This window comes from Engystomops pustulosus, chromosome 6 (assembly GCF_040894005.1).
Source record: "Engystomops pustulosus chromosome 6, aEngPut4.maternal, whole genome shotgun sequence".
Classification (NCBI taxonomy): Eukaryota; Metazoa; Chordata; class Amphibia; order Anura; family Leptodactylidae; genus Engystomops; species Engystomops pustulosus.
In genome coordinates, this window is record NC_092416.1 from 142,542,386 (window position 1) to 142,557,316 (window position 14,931).

Below are 14,931 nucleotides of genomic sequence, written 5' to 3' on the forward strand. Positions count from 1 at the left end.
AATTTTTCCAAATAAAGTAGCTACTCAATTATATAAGACATGTTGTTTTTATGGTATTTTTTTTTTAATTTTTTTTCATGGATATCAGTGATGGCCCTGGATGATAATTCATGGCAATCCCTATAGCATCACAATCCCTACATCGAGACTTCTATACCTGGTGTCCTGCAGCACTGTCAACAAATCCCTGTTCCTTATGTATCACATGATGCTATGCCTACATCATCTGTTGCCAAAAGAGAGATCTTCTGGCGTAGTGACCTGAAGATTCCTTGCAGCCATGTCCAGGTCCTTGTTTAGTGGTTCATGGGGATCCTCTAGATGAGTGTTACCCAACCAAAAAATACAAAGAAAATGAACATGTATTCTACCAGTTGCTGAGGCAATAAGAGGCGGGGACCAATGCTCCTGGGTTAGCCTAAAGCAAATACTGAACAGAGCACAAAGGAGAAATAGCATCATCTTCTGTAAGGAAAGTAACCTCAGCTCCGGCTCCTCCACATTCCAGTAGCCTCTTTAGGAAATTTGCATATTGGGGGAATTAAAATTTATAAAAGTTCTGGGCCCTAAAAAGGGCTATACCACCATACATTAAAGGGACCTGCCACCGGATATACCTTAATTGGTAGATATGTGGTGGTAGGTTTCCTTTAAAGAGTGGAAAACTCATAATTAGTAAAAATAGTTGGCTTTTGTCTACTTTCATCTAATATTTATGACTTGCTTTACTATGGGGCCAAATATAAATATTAAAGTATATAAAGTGTGAGAAAACAACAAAGCAATCCTTTTAACCAGAGGACCCTATATTTTACCTCTAATTTCCTTTAATACAGAAACAGCAGGGGCTCCCAGCAAGAGTGAACTACAGAGACTAATAGGAAATGTTTCATGTGTATGGTAACAGAGCTCGAGGACACAGGGCTCGATATTTAAATGATATGTAGAGACAGCTACAGTAATTCTCCTTAGATGTTACCATAAGGCTCACTCTACCTTCATCTCCAAGACGCAAGATTTAGTCTTAGTTATTCAGAATGTGATGAAGTTCCATCAACGAATAAAAAATATCCATATGACATAGAATGTAACATGAATTATAAAGGATATAATTTGTGCTTAACAGTAAAACTACTTCATTCAGGAATATATATACTAGTGTATAAGCCGAGTTTTTCAGCACAAAAAATGTGCTGAAAAACGTCCCCTAGGCTTATACACGAGTATATTACAAAACCCACTTAAAAAACAATAACCCACTTTAAAAAAAAATAAACTTATATATTCACTCTCCGGCGGCCCGATGCTCCACGCGGCTCTCCGATGTCCCCAGATGTTGGCACGTCTTGTCTTCTTTCTTTCCCGCGGCTCATTTTCTTTCTTCTGTCATGGACGCGGCCATGTTTTCTTCCTGGCCGGCATATACTATGACGTCAGCAGCGGCCGCGTAATAGTATGCGCCTGCTGGAAAAAAAACATGGCCGCGTCCATGACAGAAGAAAGAAGAGGAGCCGGGGGGAGGAAAGAAGACGGAACACGCCGACATTGGGGACATCGGGGAGCCGCGCCAACATCGGAGGGTGAGTATATAAGTTTATTTTTTTTAAGTGCTGGGGGGGGGGGGGGGGGCAGGCTGTAGACTACTAAGGGCTGGCTGTATACTATTGGGAGCTGGCAGGCTGTAGGTATAATACTGCAGTGTCTTGGTTACTCCAAAAGTTACTTCACACATGTTTTGTAAATTAATAGTTAATATAATATCTTCTTGGCTCAGATCTGTCTTTAGTGAAAGGAGGATGCAAAGAGTAGGGGACGCAGACATGGGGACATCAAAGAAAGTTTTTCACTGGTCTCTAGTGTATTTTTTTATATAGTTTTTTTTGGCAGGTTTTACCAGAACTCAGCAGTATACCGTATATACCCGTGTATAAGCAGAGCTTTTCAGCACAAAAAATGTGCTGAAAAACCTCACCTCGGCTTATACTCGAGTCGATAAAAAAAAAAAAACAACTTACATACTCACCCTCCGGCGCCCCGATGCTCGTCATGGCTACTCTTCAGTCTTCTCTCTGTATTAACCAGCGGAGAGGCTTCCTTGCGATCTGCCTTGCGGTATCGCCGGTGATGATGTCATAGTGTGCGCCGGCTGTCAGATCGCGTGGACGCATCTCTGCCAGCTAATACAGCAAAGAGAAGAAGGAAGAGGAGATTCCAGGAGCCACACCCAGGATCGGGAGCCGTGCCGGGGTGCCAGGGGGTGAGTATGTAAGTTTGTTTTTTTGTATTTGCTTGGCAAACTGTGGGCTGGCTGTATACTACATGGGGCTGGCTGGCTGTATACTACATGGGGCTGGCTGTATACTTCATGGGGCTGGCAGGCTATATACTACTGGGGGCTGGCTGGCTGTATACTACTTGGGGCTGGCTGGCTGTATACTACTGGGGGCTGGGTGCATACTACTGGGGGCTGGCTGTATACTACAGGGGGCTGGCTGTATACTACAGGGGGCTGGCTATATACTACAGGGGGCTGGCTATATACTGGGAGACTGTGGCCGATGCATTTCCGACCCTTGGCTTATACTGGAGTCAATAGGTTTTCCCAGTTTTTGGTGGTAAAATTAGGGGTCTAGGCTTATACTCGGATCAGCTTATACTCGAGTATATTCGGTAAGTGAATATATCTCTAGTGAAAGAAGAAGAGTAACAAATTCTGGCAATACCTTTTAAAAGCTAACTGTGTATATTTCATGTTGTAGGTGTAGTTCCCTTAATGGGGTAATTTTGAGGGTTTAACTATTATTTAGGCCTCTATATATAGATTTGCATTATTTTCTCAGAAAAATGTGAAAAAGCGCACCTAAATTCTAAGCCCCGTAACATCCTAGAAAAATTTGCAGATGCTTAAAAGACCATGCCGACATAAAACAGACCTTTGAGAAAAATAAGTTATCAACTTATATGTGTGGTATCACTATCTGCCTGAAAAGTAGAGAATTTTGAACTTTGAAAATGGAGAATCTTTTGAAATCTTTGCCAAATACAAACAACATAATCCAAATTTTTAATCTGGAGGAAGGTCTGGAGAATATTCAGTGGTAGAAATAGCTGCATGTAATTACAGTGCTGAGAAGAAGGTGTATATATTTTTTATTTATAACACACTGAATGGGAGTCTTGGTCTAAATTTATGACGAGCAGTGATATACAACACATCTTCTATTTTTATAACAGCCGTCAAATCAACAAGTATTTGTGAGTACCACGAGGCCTTGTCACCCTGTGAGATTTATACTGAGCATCCCGGGATGCACTGGAGTAGATGACTATCGGAAAAACCTGATTAGAGCTGAAGAGAAGCAGGATGCCTCTCCGTATTATTGACCTTATTTTCATCGATCTGCATTACTGTTGCTATGCCTTTTCACAAATATGTATATACTGTAAATGTTTCTTAATGTACTCTGGAGATAACAGTGTTCAGGACATTTAGCTTGACAGTAATCCAAATAAACCCTAGCGTCAACCTAAATTTTAAGAGATTTGTCAGCTAATATAAACTGTCCATTATTCACATTCAATGGGAAAAGTTTTAGATCAGAGAAGTTCAAACCACTTGGACATCATCCCTAATTGCAGTGGAGATACCTTGTACCCTTGTCTAAATGGAGCAATGATCACATTTCCACTGAGGACATTTATTCAGTGGTTTGAATAAGTATTATAAATATAAAGTACAGACCACAAGTTTGGACACACCTTCTCATTCAAAGAGTTTTCTTTATTTTCATGACTATAAAAATTGTAGATTCATACTGAAGGCATCACAACTATGAATTAACACATGTGGGATTACATACTTAACAAAAAAAGGGTGCAACAACTGAAAATATGTCTTATATTCTAGGTTCTTCAAGGTAGCCACCTTTTGCTTTGATTACTGCTTTGCACACTCTTGGCATTCTCTTGATGAGCTTCAAGAGGTAGTCACCTGGAAAGGTTTATCACAGGTGCCCTGTCAGGTTTAATAAATGGGATTTATTGCCTTATAAATGGGGTTGGGACCATCAGTTGTGCAGAAGTCATGTGCATACACAGCTGATAGTCCTACTGAATAGACTCTTAGAATTTGTATTATGGCTAGAAAAAAGCAGCTTTAGAAATTAAGGTAATTAAGGAAATTAAGGAAAACTTGTACCCAAGTGAGGTCTAGCAGCAGACACATCTCTACAACAATTGTCAAGAGGAGCCTTGATGGTAAAATAGCTGCTAGGAAACCACTGCTAAGGACAGGCAACAAGCACAAGAGACTTTTTTAGGCTAATGAACACAAGAAATGGACATTAGAACAGTGAAAATCTGTACTTTGGTCTGATGAGTCCAAATTTGAGATCTTACCAACCAACCACCATGTCTTTGTGCGACGCAGAAAAGGTGAATGAATGGACGGTACCTACCTGGTTCCCACAGTGACGCATGGAGGAGGAGGTGTGATGGTGTGGGGGCGTTTTGCTGCTGACAATGTTAGGGATTTACTCAAAATCGAAGGTATACTGATGCTATTTCATCCGGTCACACCAGACACACCTCCAGGTTGTGTAAGGGCTATTTGACCAAGAAGGAGAGTGATGGGGTGCTACGCCAGATGACATGGCCTCCACAGTCACCAGACCTGAGCCCAATCGAGATGGTTTGGGGTAAGCTGGACCGAAGAGCCAACAAGTGCTTAGCATCTCTAGGAACTCCTTCAAGACTGTTGGAAGACCATTTCAGGTGACTACCTCTTGAAGCTCATCAAGAGAATGCCAAGAGTGTGCAAAGCAGTAATCAAAGCAAAAGGTGGATACAATGAAGAACCTAGCATATAAGACATATTTTCAGTTGTTTCACACTTTTTGTTAAGTATATAATTCCACATGTGTTAATTCATAATTTTGATGCCTTCAGTGTGATTCTACAAGAAAATAAAGAAAACTCTTTGAATGAGAAATTGTGTGTGTGTTCTATTAGAGGACAGGCATTGAGAAGAATGGCCTTCATGTTTTATATACACGGCACCAAGTCAGTCCAATGCTGACCTGCCCTTCATTGGGTCCACATCACCAATGTTTGGGGTAAAGTCATCTAAAGCTAGCACAGCATATTCAGATAAGCTTCCACCTATAGTGGGTAAAGGTTCTTGTGCTATAGATTATGGGGAAACCAACTACCCTTTTGGAGCTTTGTCTTTTGTTGTTCCTTCCTATTAGATTCCATGTATGACAGTCACTCTTATGTCAGGACACATGGAAAACTAATACTATACTAATGGAATACTAATATCTTTCATATATGTTTTGTCTCTGTTCTAACGACATCAGTGTTTGGGATGTACAGACTAGACATGCAACTTACTGTTTGGCCGTTGTTTTATATAGCTTTCCTTGCATGTTCAGTCAATAGATTTTTGTGCTGATTTAATAGTATAGTGGTAAAAGTGCCAATTAGAAATTATAATTCCACTGTTTGAAAACATAATGGTGTAAAGGAAGCAAAGGCAAACAAGCCTAGAGGCTCAGGGACCTTGTATGTGGGAGGCAGCAATGTACTCTGTTGCATGAGTGATTCAGGGATTTGCGTATTTTCATTTGCAAATATTACACTTGTTAATGTATGTTGATTTAATGCATACCAAGAGAAGCTAATTATTATGAGACTTAATTGGGATCTCACATCAGAAATGTTTTGCTATTAAGTGCACTTCCACTTAACATCACGGTAAATGGGCCCTAGACTATCGCTACTAAAACCAAAAATCATGCTCGAGCTATCCATAAAGCTCTGCTGCTGACAGTAATACGTGATGATGGAGGAAAGAACAGGAAAAGATATTTCACAATAAATTCCCTTTGATCATGAGGCATGTTTATATATCTAACCCACATACCTTTAGTTCAGCTTCCCCACATGTACTGTATAATATAAATAAAATAGGAACAGATGGCTGCACTATGGATCAGTAAAACCTCTGACATCCATCTGTGCCATCTATAGGTGACCAGTGTACCTCTAAATAACCCTGTTATATGGCACCACAAGAAGCAGCACATAGATCATCTTTGGCTCTGCATTATATCTCAGCCTCTCACACAACCAATCCAGTTCCCTACACTATTCTGAGGAGACCCAACCAGGTCGAAACTTCGCTGTCTACAGTTGGGAGTCTGTCCCTTCTGGAATAGATATACTGGTTTGGCTTAATCCCTCACCATATCTTTAGACTTCTTGTAGGTCATACTTGGTGTTAAGGGGGCTGCCTTTCAAGTTAGCAAAAGGAGGCATTGTTTTCCATTCAACACCTTGGAAAATGTTTTTTATACTTCCCAGAATTCCCTAGTGGAGCATCTATGGCTTTAAGTCTCCACATGCCTTTAAGGTGGCCTTAATTGGCAATCTCTCCATAAAGAGAACACCTAATGTCTGACCCTTATAAAACCACAAGAAGTCACGTATCCTGTAAACCGATCCGCTAGCCATATTTTCTCATTTCTGTGTGATCAGAACATCTTCATATTTCATTCATTATTCTATTACACAATGGGGCATATTTAGTAAGGCCGAGGATCACACTTCAGGGGTTTGCGCTAAGATTGTGTTGCACGCATTCTGGCGCAGCTGCGCTGGCTTCCATGCGTCAGAAATCGGGGGCGGGCCATCAGACGATCTGACCGATTCAGACTGATCCAGGATTTAAGATGCGAATTGTGTTGCAAGACAACGCACTTACATGCACCAGGAAGAAGAAGGTGAACTCCGGCGCACCTGACCCGGGAAGCGACACATGCAGGAGTGAATTGCGGCAGAGTGCATTATCGTCGGACAATGCACTTTTGGTGAACTCCTCAGACCGGGTAAGTAAATGTGCCCCAGTCTGTTAGGTTACACCCAATAAGGGACAACATCTTCAATGAAAGATATATATTGCCAGGCAACTTCCTGAATATCTGAATATTTTGTTTCAGATCTACTGCATATTTCGAGATCCATTGTTAAATTCCACATGCAGATGTTAAGTAATCTACTTTGCTGCTACTGTAAACGCTGAGGATTTAGAGATTACACTTCCACAGCATACTCCTCTTGCCTTGACACATCATGAAGGTGGCTACAAAAGCCGAGGACACATGGGAATGGATTTAGAAAATGAATAATCGGATTCCCATATTATACTTGCTGAATAAATAATGGAGATCAGACGGTCTATGAAAGAAATTATCAGGAATTTGAATCATGTATTACACAGACGAACAAACCTTAGAGCTGTGTAAGATCATCATGAGAAATTCAAGATTACGCTTACAGGTAATATCTGGTGAATGAGCGCCACCTGTGGGTGAAAATTACAACAGACAAAAGGCAAGTATTTCCTTACCTGTAAAGCATCTAGACAGGTATCTATCTATCTATCTATCTATCTATCTATCTATCTATCTATCTAATTCTAATACCACTAATAACAAGGCCCCAAACCCTCCAAATACAGACTTTAAGAAATGTCACAAAATATGGCATAAAATGGCATTGTATGATACTGTGTACCATGTGTATTCATATAACTATAAAGCCCATTGATTTTATTCCAGTAGAACTGATGACAAGGTACAATGTAAGACAGAATGGTGAATCCTGGGAAAACACTCTCGTGTATAAAGTTAGTGTAGAATCATGTCACTGTCAGTTCCGTACTGCATACACATAAATCCTCATAGCAATATAAGTCACCTCTGGCCTGGTGATGAATTGTGTTCTCTTAAAGAAAATGTTGGTTTCACATTGCAGGTTATTTTAAAACAAAATTTATGACGGCGGGACCAGCACCGTTATAATTCACCGCTGATCCCAGTGATGATTGCAGAGCTAGCGATGCTGAGGACACCTGCTTATGACTGAAGGGTTTCAAGTAAACAAGAAGAACATAATTTCTGTCTCCCACTTGACATTTACCTTTAAATGCTACGAAGAGCTCATGCTGTAGGGAGTGCTTTGGCGCTTTGGTGACATGACATTTATGATATTTGTTCTTCAGGTGACAGTTCAGGCCTGTGATGACTTCACCGATCATGCTGAGTAGAGTTAGGGCAAACCTGGCGTTGGCTAGATCACTGCAGGGCAAGGCCGTAAAGCGTGCGTTTATCTGATACATGTAGTCTGGCTCAAGGTACGCTACAAAGGGAAGCACATTTTATTAGAGAAATAAGGATACATCATGTATAATTTGTCTATGCTCACTTGGGGCAAGATTAAAAACACTTCACCGGCCTCAAAGGGGTTTCTCCTTGTAGATTCAATGGCTAACTTGCATTTATGATTAGGTCTACATAAACATAAGACTGCTGGATGGACCTGCCAAAAATACAAGCATAAATGCCTTAAAGCACAAGGCAAAATTATTGAGGTGTTCTATACTGATAGTAATTTATGCATAGGATACATCCGCTGACCACTGATATTGGAGTGGATATGATGGAGTTGGTATGCAGACAGTAATAACCGCACAGCCCCTTCCATCAAAGGAAGTCCCAAGTCCTACTGCCTGGGGTCACGTGAACCGCGGCTCACATAAGCAAACATTACTATTGTAGGTATAATATGGGTGACCCAATTAGAGTCTTATATTTATAGGTGGCCAACCCCTTGGAGGGAGGCCTGTCTCCCTCTCACATGACTCACATGACTGCGATTAAGAATAGATTTGATTCGAAACACATTATTTTTTCCTTTGCTTTTAATCACCAAGTTCCTCGAAAGATTTGGCTATGTGCATGATAACCATGTGTTGTCCTAATGTGTGCTGATTCCGCCTGGCATGCACTGGCGTGGTGGGATAGCTGGGAAGGTGAGCTGATGAACTTACCGTTTTTCTTACTTTGTTCATAGCATAGTATAGCACTAGAGATGCTGTCTGATGGCAAGGTGCAGGCCACAACTTCATTACATCATGCATAAAAAATTTCCCCAATAGGTTTTTATTGTTTTGCTTGGTTTCTCTTATATAGATGCCTCTTCACACCCAATGCAAGCTAATACTCATTACTTCATCATAGAGGGCCTTTTCACCTACCAGCATAACTATTTTACACAGATCCAATTCTGTCCAATAAAACAGGCTTAAATTCTTCCATCTCGGCTTCCGTACCCTGAGAGCCATGGGTGCCTCTGATTTTGGAACACTTACTTATCTCACAGATTTCTTATTTTAATGAAATTTCTACTTCTTACTATAGTGATTACTCTCTTTTTATTAAAGCTGACTTCTGAATGTTGTCCTTTTATGTGTGTTTCTAAATGAATCAGAAATGTAATGTTTACAGACATTCCCCCATATGTGTGTGTGTTATGTTCACCATGCTGTATAAAAACTCACCTATATTAATCGTATGCTACTTACCTGAGAAAGAGTCTCAAATAAGACATGAAGTACATTGGGGCAGATTTACTTACCCGGCCCATTCGCGATCCAGCGGCGCGTTCTCTGCGGTGGATTCGGGTCCGGCCGGGATTTATTAAGGTAGTTCCTCCGACGTCCACCAGGTGGCGCTGCTGCGCTGAAGAGCATCGCAACGCACTGGAATACACTGAGGCGGGCTGAGTGAAGGTAAGTGCAGTTTTCGCGACACATTTTTTTTGTTTAAATGCGGCGGTTTTTCCGAATCCGTTGGGTTTTCGTTCGGCCACGCCCCCCGATTTCCGTCGCGTGCATGCCGGCGCCGATTCGCCACAATCCGATTGCGTGCGCCAAAATCCCGGGGCAATTCAGGGAAAAACGGCGCAAATTGGAAATATTCGGGTAACACGTCGGGAAACCGTGAATTGGGCCCTTAGTAAATGACCCCCATTGTCTTTGTTTTATTGATTTTTAACAATAAAAGAATTTTTGAAGCGCCTGAGATGCTCCTTTTTTAACTAAAGAACCTCCAAAATGGGATCCATCATTAGAGCTTATTAATGCCAACTTGTTTGTTCTCTTTGCTTAGAAATCATTTGTTAAAGTAGCCTAATGGCTCAGTTCTCCTAAAGTAAACCTGTCATCAGGAATGTATGTCATTCTTAGATGGTGACAAGTTCCAATAACCTTTGTTATGTTGATTCTAAAAATGCCTTTGTCAGCATTCTGAATTATTTCAGTAGCTTTTAAGAGTTTAATTCACTTTACCTGGCTCCCTGTCTCCAGCATGTAGTGAGTCCCTAGGGAGGGGACAGCTGCAGCCCGTGTGTGCCTGTGTCAGCTCACTTCCCTTCCCAACTACTTGTCTTGTGTATTGAGCTGGCAGGGGAGGGGGATGGTATGGAGGAGAGGACGAATGCATTAGGAGATTCAGGCACACACAGGCTGCAGCTGCCCCTCGTCTAGCACTCACCACATGTTATGTCAGAGAGCCAGGTAATATGACTGAAACTTATATAAACTATTGAAATGATTCAGAATGCTGACAAATCAGCAAAGGCAAATCAGCAAAGCATAGGCCAGTGATGGCGAACCTTTGAGAGACCGAGTGCCCAAACTGCAAACCAAAGCCAACGTTTCTATTGTGAGGTGCCAACACAGAAATTTAGCCCAATGGTGCCACAATACCACCTAACAATAAGACAAGTAATGCTGCCATATCATGATGCCACCTTTACAACCACATAAATAGCATCATTCTGGTAATAAAGACTATAGAAAGGCCAATGTTACCAATAATATTGCTATACTATGCTATACAAATATAGCAATGAATATCATATTACTGCAATTCAGTGAGGTATATTACCGCCATATGCTGATTATCATTACCCACATACAGTGACAGTAGTCCTGAGTAGATGCAGGGACTAGGGGACTGTGATAAGTTAGCTTGCTCATGGACCAAATATTGCCATCTTTACCCCCTTTTGTTTTTGCGCTTACATTTTTTACTCCCCAACGTAAAAGACTTTTTTGTAAAAAGAATGCCTTTTCTGACAAATTCTTTACAGTTTCCACTGTGCACCCCAAACGACATGTCAACTTTATTCTGTGGGTCAGTACAATCACAGGGATAATATATCTATATAGGTTTAATAATGTTTGTATACATTCACAAAAATTAAAATCTCCTGTACTAAGTACTAAGTCATTTTGCCATTTTCTGGTGCTAATTTTTTGGGCGCTTTTCTATACTTTGGTGTACGGAGCTGTGTGTTATGTAATTTTTGTGATATGAGATGATGCTTTCAGTGCTACCATTTTAAGGACTGTACAACCATTTGACCACTTTTCATAACATTTTATTACATGTTGCAAAATGGCAAAAAAGTCGCATTGGGGAATCCAATTTGGGAGGTGGTTTTTATGGCAAAGTGGTTGTTGTGGGGTGGAGGCACAGATGGATTTGGGATCACCCATATGACAGCTGTCCGTGGCCACATATACACTTGCACATATACATCACCTGCACAGCGCTGCCAGTGATGCAGCATAGCATCTCTGCTCTGCTGCTGTCAGCTCCTTTCTGTGAGCTGCCTCACTCGTTCTCTTCCCACTGTTTCCCGGGCTGAAGTGGAAGGGGGGCGGGCAGCTTCAGCTTCAGGCTGTAATGGACAGAGCCGGAGCTCCGACTTTGATGAGAATGAGGAGATGGTATGCGTGCCTGCAGAGAAGGCTCTGCGTGCCATCACTGGCACACGTGCCATAGGTTCGCCACCACTGGCATAGGCTATTGGAACCTGTCACCAGATAAAAATTACATTCCTGGTGACATGTTCACTTTAAGTGGTAAGTAAAACTCATTAATACTAAATTTTTATAAAGGTGGCCATCTATCAGCCCAAATGAATGTTTCTAACCAGAAGAACAGATAAGAGGGAAAAACTGAGCCAACAGGTATGTTGTGAGAACAAACAAGCCTGCATTGAGTGGGAGAAGAAGCATCCACAGAAACCAAGTAAAAATTTAATGCTGTGCAAAAAAATAAAAAATAAATTGCTCCTGAAGAAAATAACTTTAAAATGTTGGCTTTTATACAACTGAAAAATTGATTTCCAAAGTACCTACACTGCTGTGTGCTTTTGGCTGATATTGCTTCTTTGTACTACATAATCTTATCTGAATTCTCACCTAGGACAGCAAATTCATAGTACTTATTCATCTTCTTTTCCTGTGTTACATCGTTCTCAATGCTTTTATAAATAAGATTGCAGCTGTACGACCCAGACATGGATATGTTAAAAGCCTTCAGCATGAGCTTTCCTGTTTCGGTTAGATTCACGTTACTGTGCCCTGAAACAAAAACAGGAAATGAGTTGTCGCTGACAGCTGGAATATACTGATGCATGATATGTAGAGGAGGCTATGCAAACTGTTCCAGTAAAGTCAAACAATTTGCAATATGTCTTGACTAGTCAGCCATGAAAGGTCACTTATATGCTGGTGGAGTCAAAAGCTGCAAGATATAAAGTAGCCGACAGCTGGGAAGTGGCATGTCAGATGAATCCCACAGACACCAACAAGTTGGGTAGTTGAGTAACCTACTTATGAAGGTCCTTTCAAGTCTCAAGGTGTTAACCACAACTTACTAGCAGGCCTGGCTTTACTGGTCTACAAGCTTATTTTTGCTTGCATGCGATTTAGATTACACACTGGTCTCTGTCTGATGGATAGAAACAGATTGAAAGCAAGGAGAGCCAAAGTTAAGACTTGAGCAGTGGATTCGGAACTCCGGGGAAATTTTGTTAAGCCATTTTTCCTAAAGACTGCATCCCTCCCGCTAGCGCTGCAGACAGCCAGTGACTTTACTTGGTTGTCTGCAAGTCTCGCACATGCGCAGAAACACTTTTGTTGCGGAGTCGGCTGGAGACCAGTACAGCTGCGCAAGGAAACCCAGAAGTGCCCTAGTCCACGGCAGAGGAAGAAAGTGTTACTGTGCATGGGCATCACCGGCCGTCTGCAGCTCAAGTGGGCGGTGCTGGGAGCAAATCTAGATAGTGGGGGCGTGCATAATTTCTGATTGTCCATTTACATATTTTAATAAAGTTATTTTCTTGGGATAACGAACCTTCTGAAGAATAAGAAAACAAGTGCCCAGACCTCCCTACGGTAACAAGCATGTCACTGAGGACAGTCTACCATCAGTAAAGCTAATGGTAGATGTGCTTTAACATTCTGCTAATGATTCTTAAAGGGGTATTCCCACTTTGGCAATTGAATGTTCTTTTTTGTATAAAGGAATATTATACAATTTTTAACATTTATCAACTTTCTGTATCAATTCCTCACGGTTTTCTAGATCCCTGCTTGCTGTCATTGTATACGAAAGCCTCTATGTTTACTACCAGTGGATAGAAATCTGACCATGGTCACAGAGGTGCACATGTCCTTAGTATTATAGAGAGTAATCAGAGAAATATGTTATAACGAGCTACACATCTGTGTGACCATGGAAACTGGAAATAAACAATGAAAATTCCTACAGAATGACAGCAAGCAGAGATCCGGAAAACCGTGAGGAACTGATACAGAAAGTATATTGGGATTTTGTATAACTTTTCATTATTCAAACAATATCAACCCAGGGGCAATTATTCATAGATGCAGGCACTGTGATTGTGGTAATCTTCTCTTATCAACTTCCTACTCAATTTTAAAATAGTTTTTTAAATTATGCTAAGGACTCTGAAGGGCTCTCGATGGTGTTACCAGAGCCCCTCCATACTGTAACTTCACAGGCTGTTACACTGTGTCTCACGCTCTCCCTGCTCCCTCAATACTTACCCCCTCTCTCTGCCTGTTGAAATCTATTAAGTGGAAAGGAAGAGGTGCTGCATAGCAGAACTACAGACTCTTGTAATGGCCACCCAACACAGTCCTTCTCATTAGCATAATTAAAAAGTTGATTTTAGAAGAAAGGAGGCCATGGATAACAAATATAAGACTCCTGAATCTTATAAGTTCCCCTGGGTTTATCATGCTAGATTCTGATGGCAGATTGCCTTTAATGTGTCTCATTTACAGAAATGTGAAACATAAACTTTGTTACTCAGGTATTATTTTTTATTCTTTACAAATATATATATATATATATGGACTTGACTTTGTGTGTAAAATTGACTTGTAGTGTAATTTTGGTAGAATCCTACAGCCGCCTCTTCAAGTCATCAAAATTCAGTCAATGGTGTGCAAATGCTGCTCTGATGCCTGCAGTGCAGAACCTATTCTAATCACAGGGAACTAATTTCCCAATGTTAGTAGAGCACCTGATTGGGATTGAGCCTCCCTCATACAATCTTATTAGGGTACAAATTATACAAAGAGTATTTATTCCGTTTGTACACTCTGAGGAGCACTAGGCATGTTCTTGCAGTTTATTACTTTGGCGTATGAAGCTTTCTGTGTGTATTAATTTATGTGCTGGAGCGAATTGTTTTGCTCTAATGAAACCCCCCAAGGGTATACAAGGGATTATGAAAAGCTTGCTGCGTGATCAAGCAGGAAATAAGCATTTGGAGAAGGATAGCCATTATTTGCGAGGTGCCCAGGGCTGCCACACTTCCAACAACCACAACAAATTAACAATTACAATTATCGTCAAGGGCCAAAACACACAACCAGATTGGTAAGGGCATGAAGCTGCAACGTATAGTAATAGTGTAGTTTATTCAACATAACAATGTATAACCTATTTTTAGAACCTACTAAACTTTTGTAATAAATATATAGTGGGTATGGAAAGTATTTGGACCCCTTTGAATTTTTACTCTTGGTTTCATTGCAGCCAATTGGTAAGATCAAAAAGTTCCTTTTTTTGCTCATTAATGTGCTCATTAATGTACACTTTGCCCCATCATAACAGAACAAAATGAAATGTAGATAATTTTGCTAATTTATTAAACAAAGAAAAACTGAAATATCACTGAATACAGTACAGAATAAGT

General features: G+C 40.8%; 1 protein-coding gene across 6 annotated transcripts in view; it reads right to left on the reverse strand.

Moving 5' to 3' along the window:
- ZPBP2 (zona pellucida binding protein 2) overlaps positions 1 to 14,931 on the reverse strand; it is a 54,503-nt gene that overhangs the window by 20,054 nt on the left and 19,518 nt on the right. For 5 of the 6 annotated variants that reach the window (XM_072111481.1, XM_072111484.1, XM_072111483.1 and 2 more), the window contains 2 exons: positions 12,119 to 12,280; positions 7,984 to 8,202 (listed from right to left, as the gene is read on the reverse strand). In XM_072111481.1, the coding sequence (XP_071967582.1) occupies positions 7,984 to 8,202; positions 12,119 to 12,280 (381 nt within the window). The remainder of the gene's footprint in view (positions 1 to 7,983; positions 8,203 to 12,118; positions 12,281 to 14,931) is intronic. The other variant, XM_072111486.1, reaches the window with a different exon arrangement.